Source organism: Anser brachyrhynchus (assembly GCF_964034855.1).
Source record: "Anser brachyrhynchus genome assembly, chromosome: 25".
NCBI classification, from domain to species: Eukaryota; Metazoa; Chordata; class Aves; order Anseriformes; family Anatidae; genus Anser; species Anser brachyrhynchus.
In genome coordinates this window covers 4,000,309-4,015,984 of record NC_137718.1, presented here as the reverse complement: position 1 = coordinate 4,015,984, position 15,676 = coordinate 4,000,309, and the positions used below count along the sequence as shown (strand labels likewise).

General features: G+C 50.9%; 1 protein-coding gene across 2 annotated transcripts in view; it reads right to left on the bottom strand.

The window, feature by feature from the left end:
- The window catches only part of UBASH3B (ubiquitin associated and SH3 domain containing B), a 73,539-nt gene extending 66,703 nt beyond the window's left edge, over positions 1 to 6,836 (bottom strand). The window contains exon 1 of one of the 2 annotated variants that reach the window (XM_080568074.1): positions 5,531 to 6,836. In XM_080568074.1, coding sequence (XP_080424200.1) covers positions 5,531 to 5,582 — 52 coding nt within the window. In that variant the 5' untranslated portion in view covers positions 5,583 to 6,836. The remainder of the gene's footprint in view (positions 1 to 5,530) is intronic. The other variant, XM_080568073.1, reaches the window with a different exon arrangement.
- Between the last annotated feature and the right edge of the window lie 8,840 nt (positions 6,837 to 15,676).

Below are 15,676 nucleotides of genomic sequence, written 5' to 3'. Positions count from 1 at the left end.
CTTCAGATCTTTAAAGAAAGGAACAACAACCTGATAGAGATCTCCCCCCACCGAACACAACGGCCAACGGCTGAGCCCCGCAGTAATGAGCTCTCAGTCCTGCAGCAGAAACGTGCAATAAAGCCAATGGAAAACAAATCCACGTGCAGAGCAGCCGTGGGACGCGGTCCCGAGTGGACGGCTGCTGAAGCCCTTCTCGAGTGCACCTTCCTGGCAGCTGCTAACTCAATTCACATCCCTGCTCCGCGGTGCAGTGCAGACCTGTTGGACCCCCTCCAGCACAGATGTACGGAATCGGTGAGAGGCCTCAGTGCTGAACCCAGCAATTGCGAGAGACGAACGAGGCCAGCTAATTGCTCAAACTGTTGCTCAAGTCGCCGTGCAGAGGCTCTTCCGTTAAAGCCCAGCGTGGGCAGGGCCGCGTGCCTCCCGGCGTCTCGCAAAGATTAAACAAGTGCCTGGGAAGGCAGGGTGGCAGCAGGGAAGGCAGGGCTCGTCCGAGTCATCTGCCAAGGGGTGCCTGCTCTTCCTCCTCCACTCTATGGGGTGGAAACGGGCCACAAGTGCTTCCTATGAAGCTGCTGCTGAAACGCGCCCGTTGGTCTGGTGGCTGACAAGCAGCGCTGGAAACAGATTATTTTTTACTTGGTTTTCTACTGCATGGTCTAGAGGCTCCGTCCAAGCCCCAGACCCACTGTCCTGAATGATGAGCACAAAGAGCCTTAGGGGAAGCTTCTGCCTAAACCCTTGGGGCAACAGCACCCAGGTTTGCTATTCAGTAGCTGAAGATTTCCTCCAGTGCAGTTATCAAACTTGGAAACGTGTTCAACATAGCCTTCAGAGCAGTTGCTCCTAGAAACATTTGTGTCCATCAACTTCTTCAACTGAAACGGAGTTTCCCTCCGTACCCCAGGCCAACACAAGTCACTGTGAATCACGAAAATGCTTCTCAAGCTTGGGCTTAAGTGGGACGTACGTGATGCCTACGTTTTGGGCTGGTCCTTTGTAGTGCGGTGAATTTCAGCCAAGAGTATGTGCAGACAGCTAATACCCTGAAGGCAAGGTCGTGAAGGAACAGAAACCACTTCAAAATCCAAAGATCATCTGCAGCACTTTTTCTGTGTGTGCAGTATTTTCCCAAATACAGCTCAAACCCTAGAGGAAGGAGAGATTTCACAGCCTCTCTGTGCTGAAATACTGCTATGTTGCTAAGTCTGTTACTAGGCAAAACATGTTTTAGCAGCCTAGAAAACGTTTTCAAAACACAAGAGAAGATTTTTCTGTTTGTAAACTGGATCCGAACTTCTTTTCTCTGAAATTAATGAAACTATCATACTCCTAAATTCTCGTAGTTACTGAGAAACAAAATCAAACCGGCTCGGCTCTGGTCACGGCCAGGGAAAAAGCGGTCCAGCTTTGTGCACTGACTCCTCTTCACGCCCATGGTGCTGAGTTAAACCCAGGTGATCTCTTGTGGGAGGGAGGAAGAAAGAAACGTGCCGCACAGGGGAAGTGGCGAAGCTGATTCATGGCTAACTGCACGATATTCCTGCCTGTCCCCGTTTCAGGGGGGAGCAGTGTTTGCAATTACGTCTAGCACCAGCGGATCTCCCCAGGAGCAGGCACTGCACACCGAGCCAGCACCACGGGCCTGGCTGCAGAAGACGGCGCCATTTTTTCAGGCCGAGACGACGGGAAGGAACAGCGGTTCGGTTTGGGAAAGCCTTGCCACAAAGGGGCACAAACAGCGCTCATCTCTTAGCTTATCACGCAGGGCATGGCAAGCAAAAACATGATGCCTGTAATTTAAGTGTTCTGCTTGGGGATGGTGATTTACCTATTTGGAGTAACGTCATGAGCCAGACACTTAGCTTCATATTTCTAGGGCTGGATCTCTGCTGAAACATCACCACGGGGGCTGTGGCTCGAATTCAGAGTTGAATGCAGAAACACGAGCAACATTTTAAGTTTTGTGTATTTATATATTCATGCATATATGCACACCCAGCATTAAAACACAGAAAGTGGGATTTCTACTCGTATTAAATTTGCCACTTTCTGTTTTTGAGGATGTTTTGGACGAGCTTCAATTCCAACATGAAACTTTTAGTTTGTGCATCCCTGAACTCCCAGCTTCCGGAGCCACCCTGACTTCTGCACCACGCAGGCCAGAGGACTTCAGCTGCTTACCCCTCTCTTACTTCCAATACTGTAAGTTTGGTCAAAGGCCTTTCTCCATCGAAAAAATGGCAGTCCATCACTAAATTTTCTCATATTCAGCATTATACAGAGATAAAAAAAAAATCTATGCATAATATATAAGTATGTGTACAGGCATAGTAGTTTTAAATGTTCCCCTGTGGTTTCAATGGCCTGTAAACCACAGCGTGCTTCCCTTGCACTTGCTCTCAGTAAGGCTATGAACACGTGTAAAAGATTATCACACAAAAATGAGACATGCTGGCAGTCCGACTAGATCTGTGGGTGCAACCACTGACAGTAAATCCATAGTAAGACGGGGACAGCATTTTGGGTCAACTGGGAAATGACAGCTGTGTGAAATCTCTTCCTAGAGGAAGATCGTTGTTGTGTTAAGGGTCTTGAGACAGTGGGGATCTGGTTAGAGTTTTGTGCGACCTTGGTAAAATGCTTGTCTCAGCGCCCGAATTGCAAAACGGCAATCATAACATCACCTTTGCCTTCCTTCCTGGCTTAAATCAGAAACTATTTGGGATCGGGACTGTCTCCTCCTTTGTGACTAGACAGTACGTAATATAATGGGCTAATTACAAAATAAAAAAGTAATGAGCCTGTGCTGACACTAAGAGCCCCAACAAATAGCTCTCTGCAGTAATAGTCCAAAACACTGACACACAGCGCAGTGGTTTGAGCAGTTGCCATCCGCAGAGAAAAGCATCCACAGGTAGCTCGCGCAGCCCTGCATCAGAGCCCAGCTGAACTCTGCAGGGTGGACAAGTAAAGGCTTATTTAATAACATCCTAATTTCAGCAAGAGATCCACAGCAGTTTAGCGCCCGATACCCAAAGCCTAAACATATGTGACATCCTCTCTTGCTTTCCACCTGGCTCGTACCATTTTCCACCCTTAACCGAGCTAATCTGCATCAACCAGCCAGCAATACTTGGAAATCACACTGAGTCTTTCACCTCTGATTATTTTAGCACGCACAGGGTGGAAATCACTTGCCTGAAGAAACCCAGAACTGAGAAAATGAAATGAACACAAGAATCCTCAGCTCCCGTCAGCAGCGCCAGCTCGGAGCCAGGCCGGCCTTCGGAGCTCTTGCTGCTGGTAAAAGCACGGAGAAGAATTATCTCATGCTAACTGTTCTGCTGCAACAAACGCTGACCTGTGTGCTGCTAGGAGTGGAGTTGCCTGAGCTGGATCAGAAGCTGGCCGTTAGGTGATGTGGATACCCGTGAGTGTCCCCGTGCTGTCCCAATAGCGTCCCCCAGAGTCCCACGGGATACTCCCATGGGCACTGTTTGTAAGCAGCGCTCCTCCGAGCACCTGCATCTCTTATCCAGCTTCAGCAGCCCCCCAACATCAGCAATCCCCCCAGCTTCAGCAGCCCCCCAACTTCAGTACACCCCTCAAATTCAGCAGCCCCCCAACTTCAGCAGCCCCTCCGTCCCCTGCCCCAGTCCCCGGTGGTGCCAGCGGCGATGGCGTTTAGTGACATCCCTGACAGACCCGTCTGACAACTCGGGGCTTTGTTTGCGTAAGCCATCCCAGCAGATGGCCACCACTCCAAGCATCAGCCTGCCTTCTATTTATACGCAGGACCTACAGGCGCAGATCTGCGCTCCCGGCTTCGCCCGGCTCCCGGCCTCCCCGTGGCGCTGCGGGGTGGAAACGGGGCTGGGAGAGCTTGGGGTACGGAAGGGGCTTTCTGCTGAGGCTGCGTTGCACTTATGTCTTGGGAGACAGGGTGCTTCACCTCCTTGGCAGCTCGGTGAGCTGCTTCACTCGCAATGTGCCGCGAGTTGAACGGCTTCTGGGCAGCAGAGACCAGCAGGGAACATCCCAGTGCCGTGCAGTCCCGAAGCTCCTGCTTCTGAGCCCGCACGCTGCTCCACGGCGTTCCCGTGGTGCAACATCCTTGTCTGGGCTTTTGCTGTTTTGCTCCTTATCTGAATTTTATTGATAAATTGTTTGTAGGATTTCTGGCAGGCTGGAATAGGGCGCTGAGAGCTACTTCAGGCCGGGCCAGCAGAGGACTTGTCGAAGGGGGTCACATCACAGCGTCCTGAACTCAGCACCAAGACAGCTTTACCGAGCTGGCGGGATATGTTTGCAACAAGCACTCTTTGCACTTGGGGTATTTTGCCCCTCTCTGTCTGCCTTTCTGCCTTTAACCTTCCCTATCTTGTACACTGAGGCTTTGGTTTCATTTTTTGTCACACGTTAGTTTTCTCAGACAAGAATACGAACCACAGACGTTGTTCCTCAGCCAACGGTGAGGTGAGCCCGGGGCTGACGGTCAGCCTCGATGGCACTGTGGCACAGGTGACGGCGAGTTTCATTCGTAGCACCAGGCTGCTTTTTCCCTCTAGCTACTCTGAAAGGTGCACATCCGATTCTCCAAACAAGCGCAGAGCATGAAGTCACCAGGCTCTTACCATCTTCCTTTGCAGGCATCGTGTATAAAAGCTAAATGTTGATTTTTGTACGTAACTACAGATCACCGACAGACTTAAGGAGCGTAAGTAGGACAAGGGGAAACACACAGGGGATTTTCTGGATGTGCCAGTGGCAGTCTGACATTTCTCCCCAAGAACTGCATGTGTGTATCCCTGTAGTTATGGAAAAACACGGCGGCGAGGCTGAAAAGCCACCGAGTTCTGACTGGCATCAACAACAAAAGGGAAACTTAGACCAGGAAACCTCCAAATCCCGGCCGGCTTCATTTGCATCCTGAAGCCCCCGGTCCCACTTCAGGAGTCCCCATGCTCCAAACTGAACCATTAGGAAGTTACCCTTAGGTTGCTGCCTAATTAATTCCCAGCATAAGCACGCGCAGGGCAATCACACCGGGGCATTTCTCAGCAGGACGAGACCAAACCCAATGCTTCGCGCTCCTGAATTTCCCTTCTGTTCCCCTTTCTTTGGGGAAGATCAACTTGTGCGGGGATTCAGGAGGATCTCCCGGGTGACCGAGTTTCGCCCCGGCGACAGCACCGAGCGCAGGAACGAGGGGCTTTGATTGCAGCTTGGCGAGGGGGGGTGCCCGGAAAATCGCCTTTTTGGCGACCCCGGGCTTCGCCGGACGGGGGGGGCGGGGGGGCACCTGCCGCCCCCCGGGACCCCGCCACCTCCCCGTGCTCCGTGTCCCCGGGGCGGCTCCGGGAGCGCATCCCCGGCTGCCCCCGGCCCCTTTCCAGCCGCGCATCCCCGGCCGCGCATCTTTAACCACCCCGAAACGAACCGGGGCGGGGGGGGGGGGGGGGGGGGAGAGAAGGAAAAAAAAAACAAAAAAAAACCAAAAAAAGACCGAGCGGCCACTTACGCCCGGGCTTTGGGGAAGCCCATGGAGAGCAGGATCTCCAGCGACGAGCCATGTTTGATGGTCCCCGCGCGGTGCTGCCGGTTCCGCCGGGGGATGACTTTGCTGTAGAGCTCCTCTTTGGCAGCCATGGCGTGCGGGGCGGGCTGCCCGCGCTGGGCCATCACGCAGCCATCGCCACCCGCGCAGGGCCATGCACACCCGCAGCGCCCCGCCGGGGGCCGCGGCCGGGGCAGGGCCGAGGGGCTGAGCCCTCCTCCGCTCCCCTCCTTTCCCCTCCGCTCCTTTCCGCTCCCTTCCGCGCCCCCGAGCCCCGCCGCCGCCTCCGCCGCCCGTGCGCGCCCCGCGCAAAAGCCGCGCAAGCCCCCGCGGCCGCTCGGAGGCTCCGCGGGAGGCCCCGAGAACCCCCCCCCGCCGCCGCCCCCGCTCTTAAAGCCGCCTCCGGGGCGGGCGGGCGCGGCCCCGGCCCCGGGCTGGAGCCGGCTGCTGGAGGAGAGCCCCAAAAGGGGGCTTTAAGGGGGGGGGCGCGGCGCAGCCCCCGCTCCCCGTCGGCGCCCCGGGGATGCGCTGGGAGAGGGGCAGGGTGCGGGGCCGCTGCTGGAGCGGGGAGGGGAGAGGCAGGCTGGCGTTGGAAGAGCAAGGAGGACGCGCACAAGGCGTTATTTTTGTTTGTTTTGGTGTTTTATTTTTATTTTTTTATTTTTTTTAAATTTTTTTTTTTTAAGCTCGGCACAGGATTGCCCTCACCGCGCAGAGCAGGCAGCGGAGGGGAGCTCGGGTGCCCTGCACAGCACTGGGGCTCCAGGGGCTCCGTGTGCAGCTCGACACGGCTTTGAAATGGGAGCGCCGCTGGTTAAACTACACCTACTTAGAGGCGAAAGAGTTGCGGTCCAGGTTTTCCACCTCCGTCCTGCCTTTCTGCATCCTCCCCGGCCCTCTCCAGGCCACCACGTGGAATATATGGCCTGAAAGCTTTCCAGTTGCAGGGCAGGGACTGCCCTTCCCCGGTTAAAGCCCGCCGGGACACAGCTCTGCTCCTCTGCCCGCTGCCCTCCCACACAAAAGCTGCGTGTTCCTCCGGGCTGGGTGGGACAGACGCTGCTGCTGCCTCCCTGGTTGCATTTCAGTCCAGATCTCGGGTTGATGTGCTTGGGTGTAAACCCAGGGGTTTACACGTGTGCTCTCCAGGCAAGAGACATCCTCCTCCTCTCGCCTCTCCTTTGTATGTCTCCTGCCATCCCCTCCTGCCTCCGCCGCAGTACGCAGCCCCCTGCCATCCCCTCCTTTGGACAGACAAGCAGATCTCCCCGCTCGTCTCCCCAGAGCGGGCCCAGCTCGCAGGGCGGTAGAGAACAGCTCGAAATCCCATCCCTGCACGTAAATAAAAACAATCGAGAGGCCCCTTTTTGAAACACGGTAGTTTATGTTGGGGAAGGAAGCAATGCTGGCGATGACAAGCCTAGCACCGCGATTATTAGCATCAAGGAAAACAAACAGCCCGCTCCCATTTTGTTGTGTCGGAGGCAGGAACGTTCCCTCGCAGCTCCGGGCTCGTTCCCCTCCCGTGCTGCTGCGGATCCGTGCCCGGCACTTCTTTCTGCTGCCTTCCCCAGAGGTGCAAGGAGGGCAGAGGTCGCTGTGAATTCCCCTGATGTTGCTGAGACACTCGTTCTTTCCTTTGCCCCCTCTATTAATCGCCAAGAGCTTCGTTAAAGTCAGCGGGTGAAAGCAAGGAGCGTGCAGTCATGGATTTCAGCCGTGCTAGACGTTTTGCAGCCGTGATATCAGGATCAGGCACCCAATCCGTTGCATTTTACTGAAGGCAGGGAGTTAAGGATTATTAGTAACAACCAATATTCACGCTGAAACACCACCAGAAGCGTTAGGCACGGATGGGCCCAGCCCCAGCCATGGAGGTGCACCACCGAGGGAGGTACTTCTGGTTCTGGATCTGTGAAAGGGGAAGAGAAGAAGCCCAAAGAGCCACGGACCCAACCCTCCTGCCTCCCCCCAGGCAATTCCCGGGAGGATCCGATCAATACAGATCAATACACAGGAATCTGCAGCCGACAGAAATCTGCGAGGATGGTTGTGTTTTGAGGATGGTTGTGTTTTGAGGATGGTTGTGTTTTACTTAACTCCGTGTGCTCCACTTGTGCATGTTTTTTTTTGCTTGGCCTGTATTACTCAGTCAGGAAATAACAATAAAAATGTAATTTGTTATGGAAGTAGCTTCCAGGGACTTTGCCCAGATGCAAATCCCTTTCCTTTAGCTGCTACAGATTCGTATAATCAATTAAAAAAAATCACTTTCTACAAGTTATAGTATTGAAATTCTGTTGGTTGGGCCTGAAGACGAATCGCCACAAGTAACCCCACTGGAAGCATCAGCAATGCTACAACACACGAGAAGGAAAAGAAATAGGATGTTTGCACACCTAGGCTAGCTGAGTGCATCCCTGTAGTTAGTCCACCAGTTAAAGTAGCTGCGTACATGCTGGAAATGTCCTTTTGGGGCCTGCTGAGAACCACCTCTCGTCTTTGTGACTTTACTGAGTGCCTCTGCGTTGGATCTGGCTGAGCTTTTTTGCATTAGAATGCATTCGGTGAGATAATGCCGCCTCCCACTTTTTTTTTTTTTTGATTGAAAGCTGAAAATGAAAGCTGTATTAGTGATGAAATAGAAAAAAAAATGAAAGAAAATAAAAGTGGAAAGCAGATTAAGAAAGTGAAACACCTGGAAAATTGTGTTTCAGTCACCCAAAAGAAGAAGAATTTCAGTGAAAAAATTGCAAGGCATGAAAACAGTGTGTATATAAGAAAACTGCGACGTGCGGTTTAGTTTAAAATACTGTCAGGTTTTCACATGAGACCTTTCTCATTTTTTCACGTGGCCTTCCCTCTGCTGGCCTGAACCTGGCGATTAGTCCGGGCGCTTAACTGGGTGCTGTTAATCATTTTCCCGACTTCAAGGCAACAGCTTCCGGGTGCCCCGAGCCGGGCGTGTGTGCAAGTCCCTGCAGCGACAGGCTGCTGGGGGCTCTTCTTTTATTCATTTCCTCAGTGAAACTCAAATATTATCCCTTTACCTACAGGAGAGGGCATTCTTAGGGCATTATTTGTATCACTTCCTTCAAGGGTGGAAAAAAGACAATGCAGAAGTGATCGGAGGGGGGTGCAAAACTGCCCCGCTGGACAGCGAGCGGGAGCCGTGCCGTACACTTCAATGGGAAGAGGTCAGGCTCCGAAGGAATCTGAGCCAAATTTAGCCGCCTTTCCAGCCTGATGCTACCTCCTCGCATTGGCATGCGAAGGGTTTGCTCTCCAACAATGGAAATACTCTGAAATAAACAGCACAACAGCAGGAAATGGAGCCCAGGCTTTGCTTTCCTCCTTCACAACTTCCCTCCCTTAAAAAAAGGGGTCAGACGCTTTCAGAAAGTCCTTGCTGAAGACAGGGCAGCCGGATTCTTACCGGAGGAATGGTGCTGGTGCCCTGGGGCCAGGATGTAGGGCTCTTTTGGGGCCAGCGCCCCTGGAGAAGCAGCAGGGACAAGCCTGCCCCTTCTCCCACCCTGCCCTGGAGAAGAGAAAGAGAAAAGAAGTAAGGCAAACAGCGAGCGAGAGCTGCAAATAATTGCAAGATCGCCGTTTCCTAGACTTCTAGCCTGATCTTGCAATTATTTGCATGCCTAAGTCACTTTACATACCCAGGTCCCCCGCATGGCAGCTTCGGGCCCATCTGCAGCTGGGGGAGGAGGGCGGCAGCCGGCAGCCTCCCCTGGATCTCGCTTTGGCCAGGCCGTCCTTGCTCCGTTTGTGGTGTCGACACGCCTCTGGGGCCGAGCATCTGAAAGCGTTAAATAATTAAAAATAAAAAGAGTCTACCCTAAGCACTTTTTCCCCTCTTTTTTTTGGGCCTCCTGAGTTTCCAAATGTCAAGAAACGGTGATTTATCGCAGAAAAATGAACAGCTGCTGTACACTTGATTTGAAACTGCATGAAAATTGTGTCGGAATCGCTAGTCAGGTTTTTACAGAGCGAAGACCAAGGCGACTTCAGCAACCTTCAGCCCATCTCCTCTGCAGTTCCTAAGTGCTCCCTGGCAGTTCTGTGACTGCTCGGGCTTTGTGCTCAGCACCCATCCCAGCATGTTTGGAACAACTGCAGAGGATCAAAGTGGAAGAACAGCATTCCTGAGAGCAGCTTAATCTTAAAGCCTAAAACTCCTCTGTCCAGCTCTTTTACCTGTTTGGGCTCCGGTCATCGGGCTGGAATGAGCATTTAGCCGTGGCTCTGTCCCGCAGGGATGGTTTCCTTCCTTCGCTCAGCATCCATCTGCCTAGGTACTTAGTGAGCCTCCCCTCCTCTCATCGCCGCAACATTCGAGTCCCTCCAGAGTATTGAAAAACAGAAAGAGCAGCTGGTTTGTGGGAGAACAGGATTCTGTGTTTTGTCCAGGAGGACAAACGCTCACCCTTCACCGCATCCACCTAACCTCAGCCCTCCGCCGTGAGGTTTGGGCTGTGGGATCGCCCCCTGAACCCAAACCCTGTGGTTATCGCTCAGGGGCTGCAGCCCCTCGCTCCAAGCCCCGCTGGCTTCGGCAGGGAGCAGCTGGGGCTGGGCCCTGCGGGACCCCAGCTGGCCGGAGGGACCGGAGAATTTGCTTCTCTGGCTTGGATTTTCTTCAAGCCTGGAGTGTATTTTGCTCATTACAAATAAAACCCGCTTTTATTTCATCATAAGCCTTTCATTTGTGCATGGAGTTGTGGAGTCGAGCTGGATCGTGAGGGACGAGCCAAGAGGCGAGGTGTCCTTGCAATATTTCACTCGGAGAGCAGAGGGCAGGGATGACACCTAGTGCGGCCTGCCTTACTCTCAAGCCCTGTTCTCAGTGTAAAAGGAAGATAAAACAACACGTATTTGAAAATGCTTTGAGCTGCTTCTGGTTAGAAGGCAACGGGGGATTCTGTGTGAGGACGACCCCTGGCTTTCTTGCTGGAGGTGCGTAGGAAATGATTTACTGAGCCAGGTCTCCTCCTCTGGAGCCCCGTTCTTCTGGTTTGGTGGCCCCATGGAGTGAGGACACTCCGAGTACAGGACAGCAGAATTTGCCTGCAGGGACCACATCACCTTCCTTTGGCAGTGTAAGCAGAATGGACTTCCGTGGGTCATTAAAAACTGAACAAACCACCGATGCAGGAGCAGGGAGTGGCTGAGGCTTTGCAAGGATGGAGTTCACCCTCCCCTAACCTCTGCAGCACCGGGTTCTTCACACGTACAGCAAATAATTGCAAGCAGCAAGGCTTCCTTTTCATTTCTCCTTGCAGACGTACTCGTGGCAGCAGTGCGACTAACTGGGGAAGTGAGGTACCGCGTGCTGTGAACGGCGCTTGCAGAAGCTCTTCACTGACATAGGTGGGATTTTCAAAGGGAACTAAAGCCACCAGGAAATTAGCATACTGTTATCAAATCCTCCGAGGCTGGGCTGGAGCAGCATGGTTAGCTGGTTCCCGTCGTGGTTTGCTCTGTGTAATCCCGCTCTCTGTTAGTGGGGAACAGTTGAGCAAACAAAAGATTAATGGGCTCTGAGCGTCTGGCCCATGTGCAAGAAACATCTTGAGCATTGGCTATCTTATCTGTTGGATTTCATGTCTGTTTCTGCTACACTTGTATGAATCTAGTTTATTACTATGATTATTTATTTGCTTGGGTATAAGCCAAGAAATAACGAGACACAATAGAAAGCTGCTGGGATTTCCCCGACTCCCACACACAGTAAAATATGCTGATGTGCTGGAGGTTGCACAAAACCTGCAGCGTTCCTGCAAAGGCCTTTCTTTTTGACTCGTCCTTCTGTTGCAATTAGCACTTTTGTTGTGATTTGTCTAGCTGCATTCCTGTGCCACTAAAGGGGCTCTTGTCAGATTATTTCAAGGAAAACCATATTTCTTTGATTTAATATCGATAAGGAGAGGAAGGGGGGCTTATCGTCGCTTGAAATCTTCCTAAGTCTTCTGTGGAATTACTTGAAAAGACAGAAAGTTTGGTGATTTGGTTTGTCGCAGAGACGGTAACAACCTAAAAGCAGCCGAGTGATTCTAAGGATTGCTTTGCTTCCTTTTCTCATTTTTCTTCAGTTATTTGTGGCTCTTAGCTTTCATCTTTTTGGATGCTGCAGCAGCCTTTCAGTGGAGAACAGAGGGAAAGCGCTTACCAGCAAAAGTGAAAATGGTTAATCAGCTTTCGTGAGGTTCGTTGAAACAGAAATAATAAAAGAGCAATAAAGCAGGAATGGGAGGAATAAGCAAAAATTGAAGAAATCTTTGTAATGTAGTCATCAAACATACCTAGGAACACAAGAGACCAATTTTTAATGTTTTTGATAAGAATTTTATCTGGAAGACAGCACGTTAATAATGCACACCTTTGTGTTACGGAAGAGGATTATTTTACATGGACGTGTACATCCACTGTAGATGTATTTCTGTGGCATGATCCTCCTTAAAGACGTAATTTCGATATGAGCGAACGTAATCCAACCTCCTGCTTCAGCTGCAAGTGTTTGCAATTTATTTCATATTTAAATCTTCAGTATGCGAACGGCTAAAAGATAGAGGCTGTTCTCTGTAAATTAAATTCCACCGTGTGCGGCTCCATGTATAGCTCCTTGCAATCACTTACTAAAATGTTACATTCCTACTTAGAGCATAAATTTACATGATGCTTTGATTTCAGCTGCTACTGTCTCTATCTGGCTGAGCAATGCAGCAAATTAAATACGCTCCGTCCTTTCAGCCAAAACTCTCATCTCTATTAATGACACTTAGCATAAACCTTGCTCTTGTCATCTGCAAAAAGAGTAACTAAGATTTACTGGGTAAGGCCACAGTTCTGGGAGTGCACACATTTACTTTTTTTTTTTCTTTCCTGCTCAGCGTAGCCCCTCTGCACTCCCAGCAGTGAAATCAAGTCCGTGCATCAGCCTCTGCTGGACGGGGGCCCAAGGTAAGACCCAATGCCGTACTCAACACATCACGTAAAAATCAATGCGTTGCTTTGTCAGTGCTTTGTAGTTTTGTTTATCCAGCCCTGCTAGTAGAAGTAGCTTGCAGCCGTATCATCCTCCTGGTGTTTCTGGTTAGGATTTTGAGGGGTAAACAAAACAAAGCAGGCAAACAAGGAAAGAAAAGAGTTCCTGTTTGCAAATAATTTCCCATCTGTTTCTCATTCTGTTTGACTCCGGGGAACATTTCCACACTGTATACATCTCATTTTAAAGAACATGAAGTCGAGATGAATGCTTTGAGCTTCCTACTCCTGAACTGGATCCCTCTTCCACTCGGTGCGTGTAAACGGCCCCCGGCCCTGCAGGGATCCTGGCTGTTAGGCTGGGCTGAGAGCGACCCCGGAGTAATCCCAAGTGAGCTCCAAGCAGCTGCCTAACAGGAGAGCCGCAGGGAAGCGTTGGCCAGCTCAGAAACCAGAAAGAGGAGAAGCTGGAGGTGTGATTGCTGTAGGGCTCGGTGGCCAGGACAGGAGCCCAGGGCAGGAAGGAGCTCAGAGGCTGGCGAATATCGTGTGTGAGAGCCATCGATGCAGCTGCGCAGGAGCTTTCAGGCCCAGCAAACTCAGGAGCAATGGCCCCTTCAGGTCGTGGCCGAGGGAGAGATGCTCTGCGGGGAAAACCTGGTAAGGAAGCACAAGAGGCTTCCATCTGCTCAGGAGGGGGCTTCTGGGGACTGCTGGGCTCCTGCAGAACTGGAGAAGTAGAGAAGGAGGCTTTCCGTCGGCAAGTGGTAGCTTAAATGGTTGAATATAGACAAGGAAATACACGGATAATTAAAAATATAACTTAAAAAAAAAAAAACAGCGCATGTCCCAGTTGAATTTCACTGTGGGCTTAAATGAAAGTATTTGCTTAAGTAGTTGGAGACTCTGGCTACCAAGACGTCGTGCACGCAGGCTGAACCTGCAGCACTGCTCACTAAGATGGCCTCCTTGAAGCCATGTAAAGTAAATGAGGTTTTTCTTGGGTCCAGGCATCTTTGCAAGGGGAGGGAGGAAAAGGCGCTACCATGAAAAGACCCATCTCTTTTACACCAGGGTGTGATCACAAACCTTTGAGCCAAGGCTGAAGAAAGCCTGGTGCTCTTTCCCTGCAATGGGCTGGATTTTGGTGCTGCACTTCCCTCTTGTGTTAGCTGCTAATACTGTATTTCCTCTCTGCTCGCAGAGCTGCGTGCTCAAAAGGCTCGGGGAGAGCCTCACATCCCTCCAGACTGTCCCCCAAAACCTCGGTCTGCTGAACTTTAAGAATGGGGTACAGCTTTTGTTTGCCTTTCCTTGATTTTCTTCTTCCCCAGAGTTGCTGGAATACTTGAATGATTCCCCATTCAATTTTTGATTTTTTTTTATTTTCTTGAGGCAGGAGCCCTATTTTCAGACACCGAATACAGCGTGAGATGATTCTGGCCAGCCTGCATACCATATGGCTGAGGCCCCAAGAAGAGGAGTTGCCCTGAGACAGTGACATTTGGTCTTTCTTATGAAAGAGAGGTCCACGTAAGGACAGATTCCTCCCAGGAGGGCAAGGTCCCGCCTGTCCTTTCACGCTCCATGGAGTTTAAACCAGCCTGCAAACAATATTGGGCAAATCAGGGTCCAGTCCTTTAACTATTAAGTCTGAAGTGTGATCGCACACCCCAATATTTTCCAGGCAAGAGATGGAAGTGATGAGGTTTTCTGTCCGCAGCTGCATTCCAGCACATTTTTCTCATTTTTGCTTTAAAGAAAAATCATGTAGAGGTGAAAGCCCCAAAACTACAGCCAGTCCAGCAAACCATTTCTCACTGGGATGAATAAGAAGGTCAGAGCTACTCAGTTACAGTGGGACTAACTCTCTTTTTTCCTGGTCTAGCTGTTCCTAAGCTCTTTGCCAGAGGTTAAAGTCTCAGACCCACCAACATACCCATAGAGGTATTTCAAAAGGGGGATTTGGTATGGCATGTATGGAAATACTTCTTTATTTCTGAATGATTTCACTGCGTTCTGCACAATATTTGAGTGCTTTTTTGACAAATCAGAGAAACCCAACAAACCGAAACACATAGTGGTGCAGCAGATGGGGCACAAGATGAGGCATCCTCATAACGTATACAGGCAGATGCCCGTCTTCCTCCCTCAGCTCTGCGTTTGACACCATAAGGAAGGCAGACATACGAGTTATGATCAGCTTCCCTGACTTAGCTGTGCTGAAAGGGACTTCTACCAGCGAATATCGTACAGAAATATTTTCCAGTCATGTCTTCAGGAGGCTGAGAGCTGCTCTGCTGAAATTTACGTCTCCATGGTGAGATGCCGTTACCTGTTTAGCAAAAGGTCCCCTCGGGCATGTGAGTATGGACTTTCTTTCTGTTTTTTCCATACCAAGTAGGATTGCTTGACGCTATTTGCTGTGCACCGTGCTATTGATTTGGAGCAGGGCCGAGGAAGTTTGCAGCAGGTCAGGTAAAGAGAGACGAGAGCACTTGATTTTAATGCAGACCTCAAATGCCTTGTTTCCATTTATCCCTCTCTTTGAAAACCTGGCAATTATTTATTACAAAACAAGGAGGGGAAAAAATGAATCAAGGTGCAGTATCTGCAGGCCAAGCGTGTGATGGAAGATGAGGTTTTCAGACATGACGTGAGATCTTTAAAAGGGCTGCAGTAATGTCCTTAGCTGGAACGGGATCCTGAGCCAAACGCTGCCTCTCGGAGCGCTGCACAGGGCTTTGGCAGCGGTGGTGGAGAAAGGATTGGGGCTGGGTAGTGACAAATGGCCATCCTCGGAGGTACACGAGAGCTTTCAGCATAGAAATAATAAAGCCGAGCCAGTCTGATCCACAGCAAGACATACTGAATTAACTGGCTTCATTCATTCCTATGTGCTCTGATTCAGCTTAGGAGTTAGCATTCGGCCTGCTTGCTGTCCCATTGAGCCTGGGCTGAAGATGTCTTATTTTCTGCCTTAAACTTATCCCCATAAGAAGGTTAGCACACTTCTGACCAGGAGCAGCTGCATTTCAGTAGCAATTACAGGATTACAGCGAGCCACCTCTTTCCATTTTGGGGCTGAATCAGACTTTTTTTGTGCAAATGGGT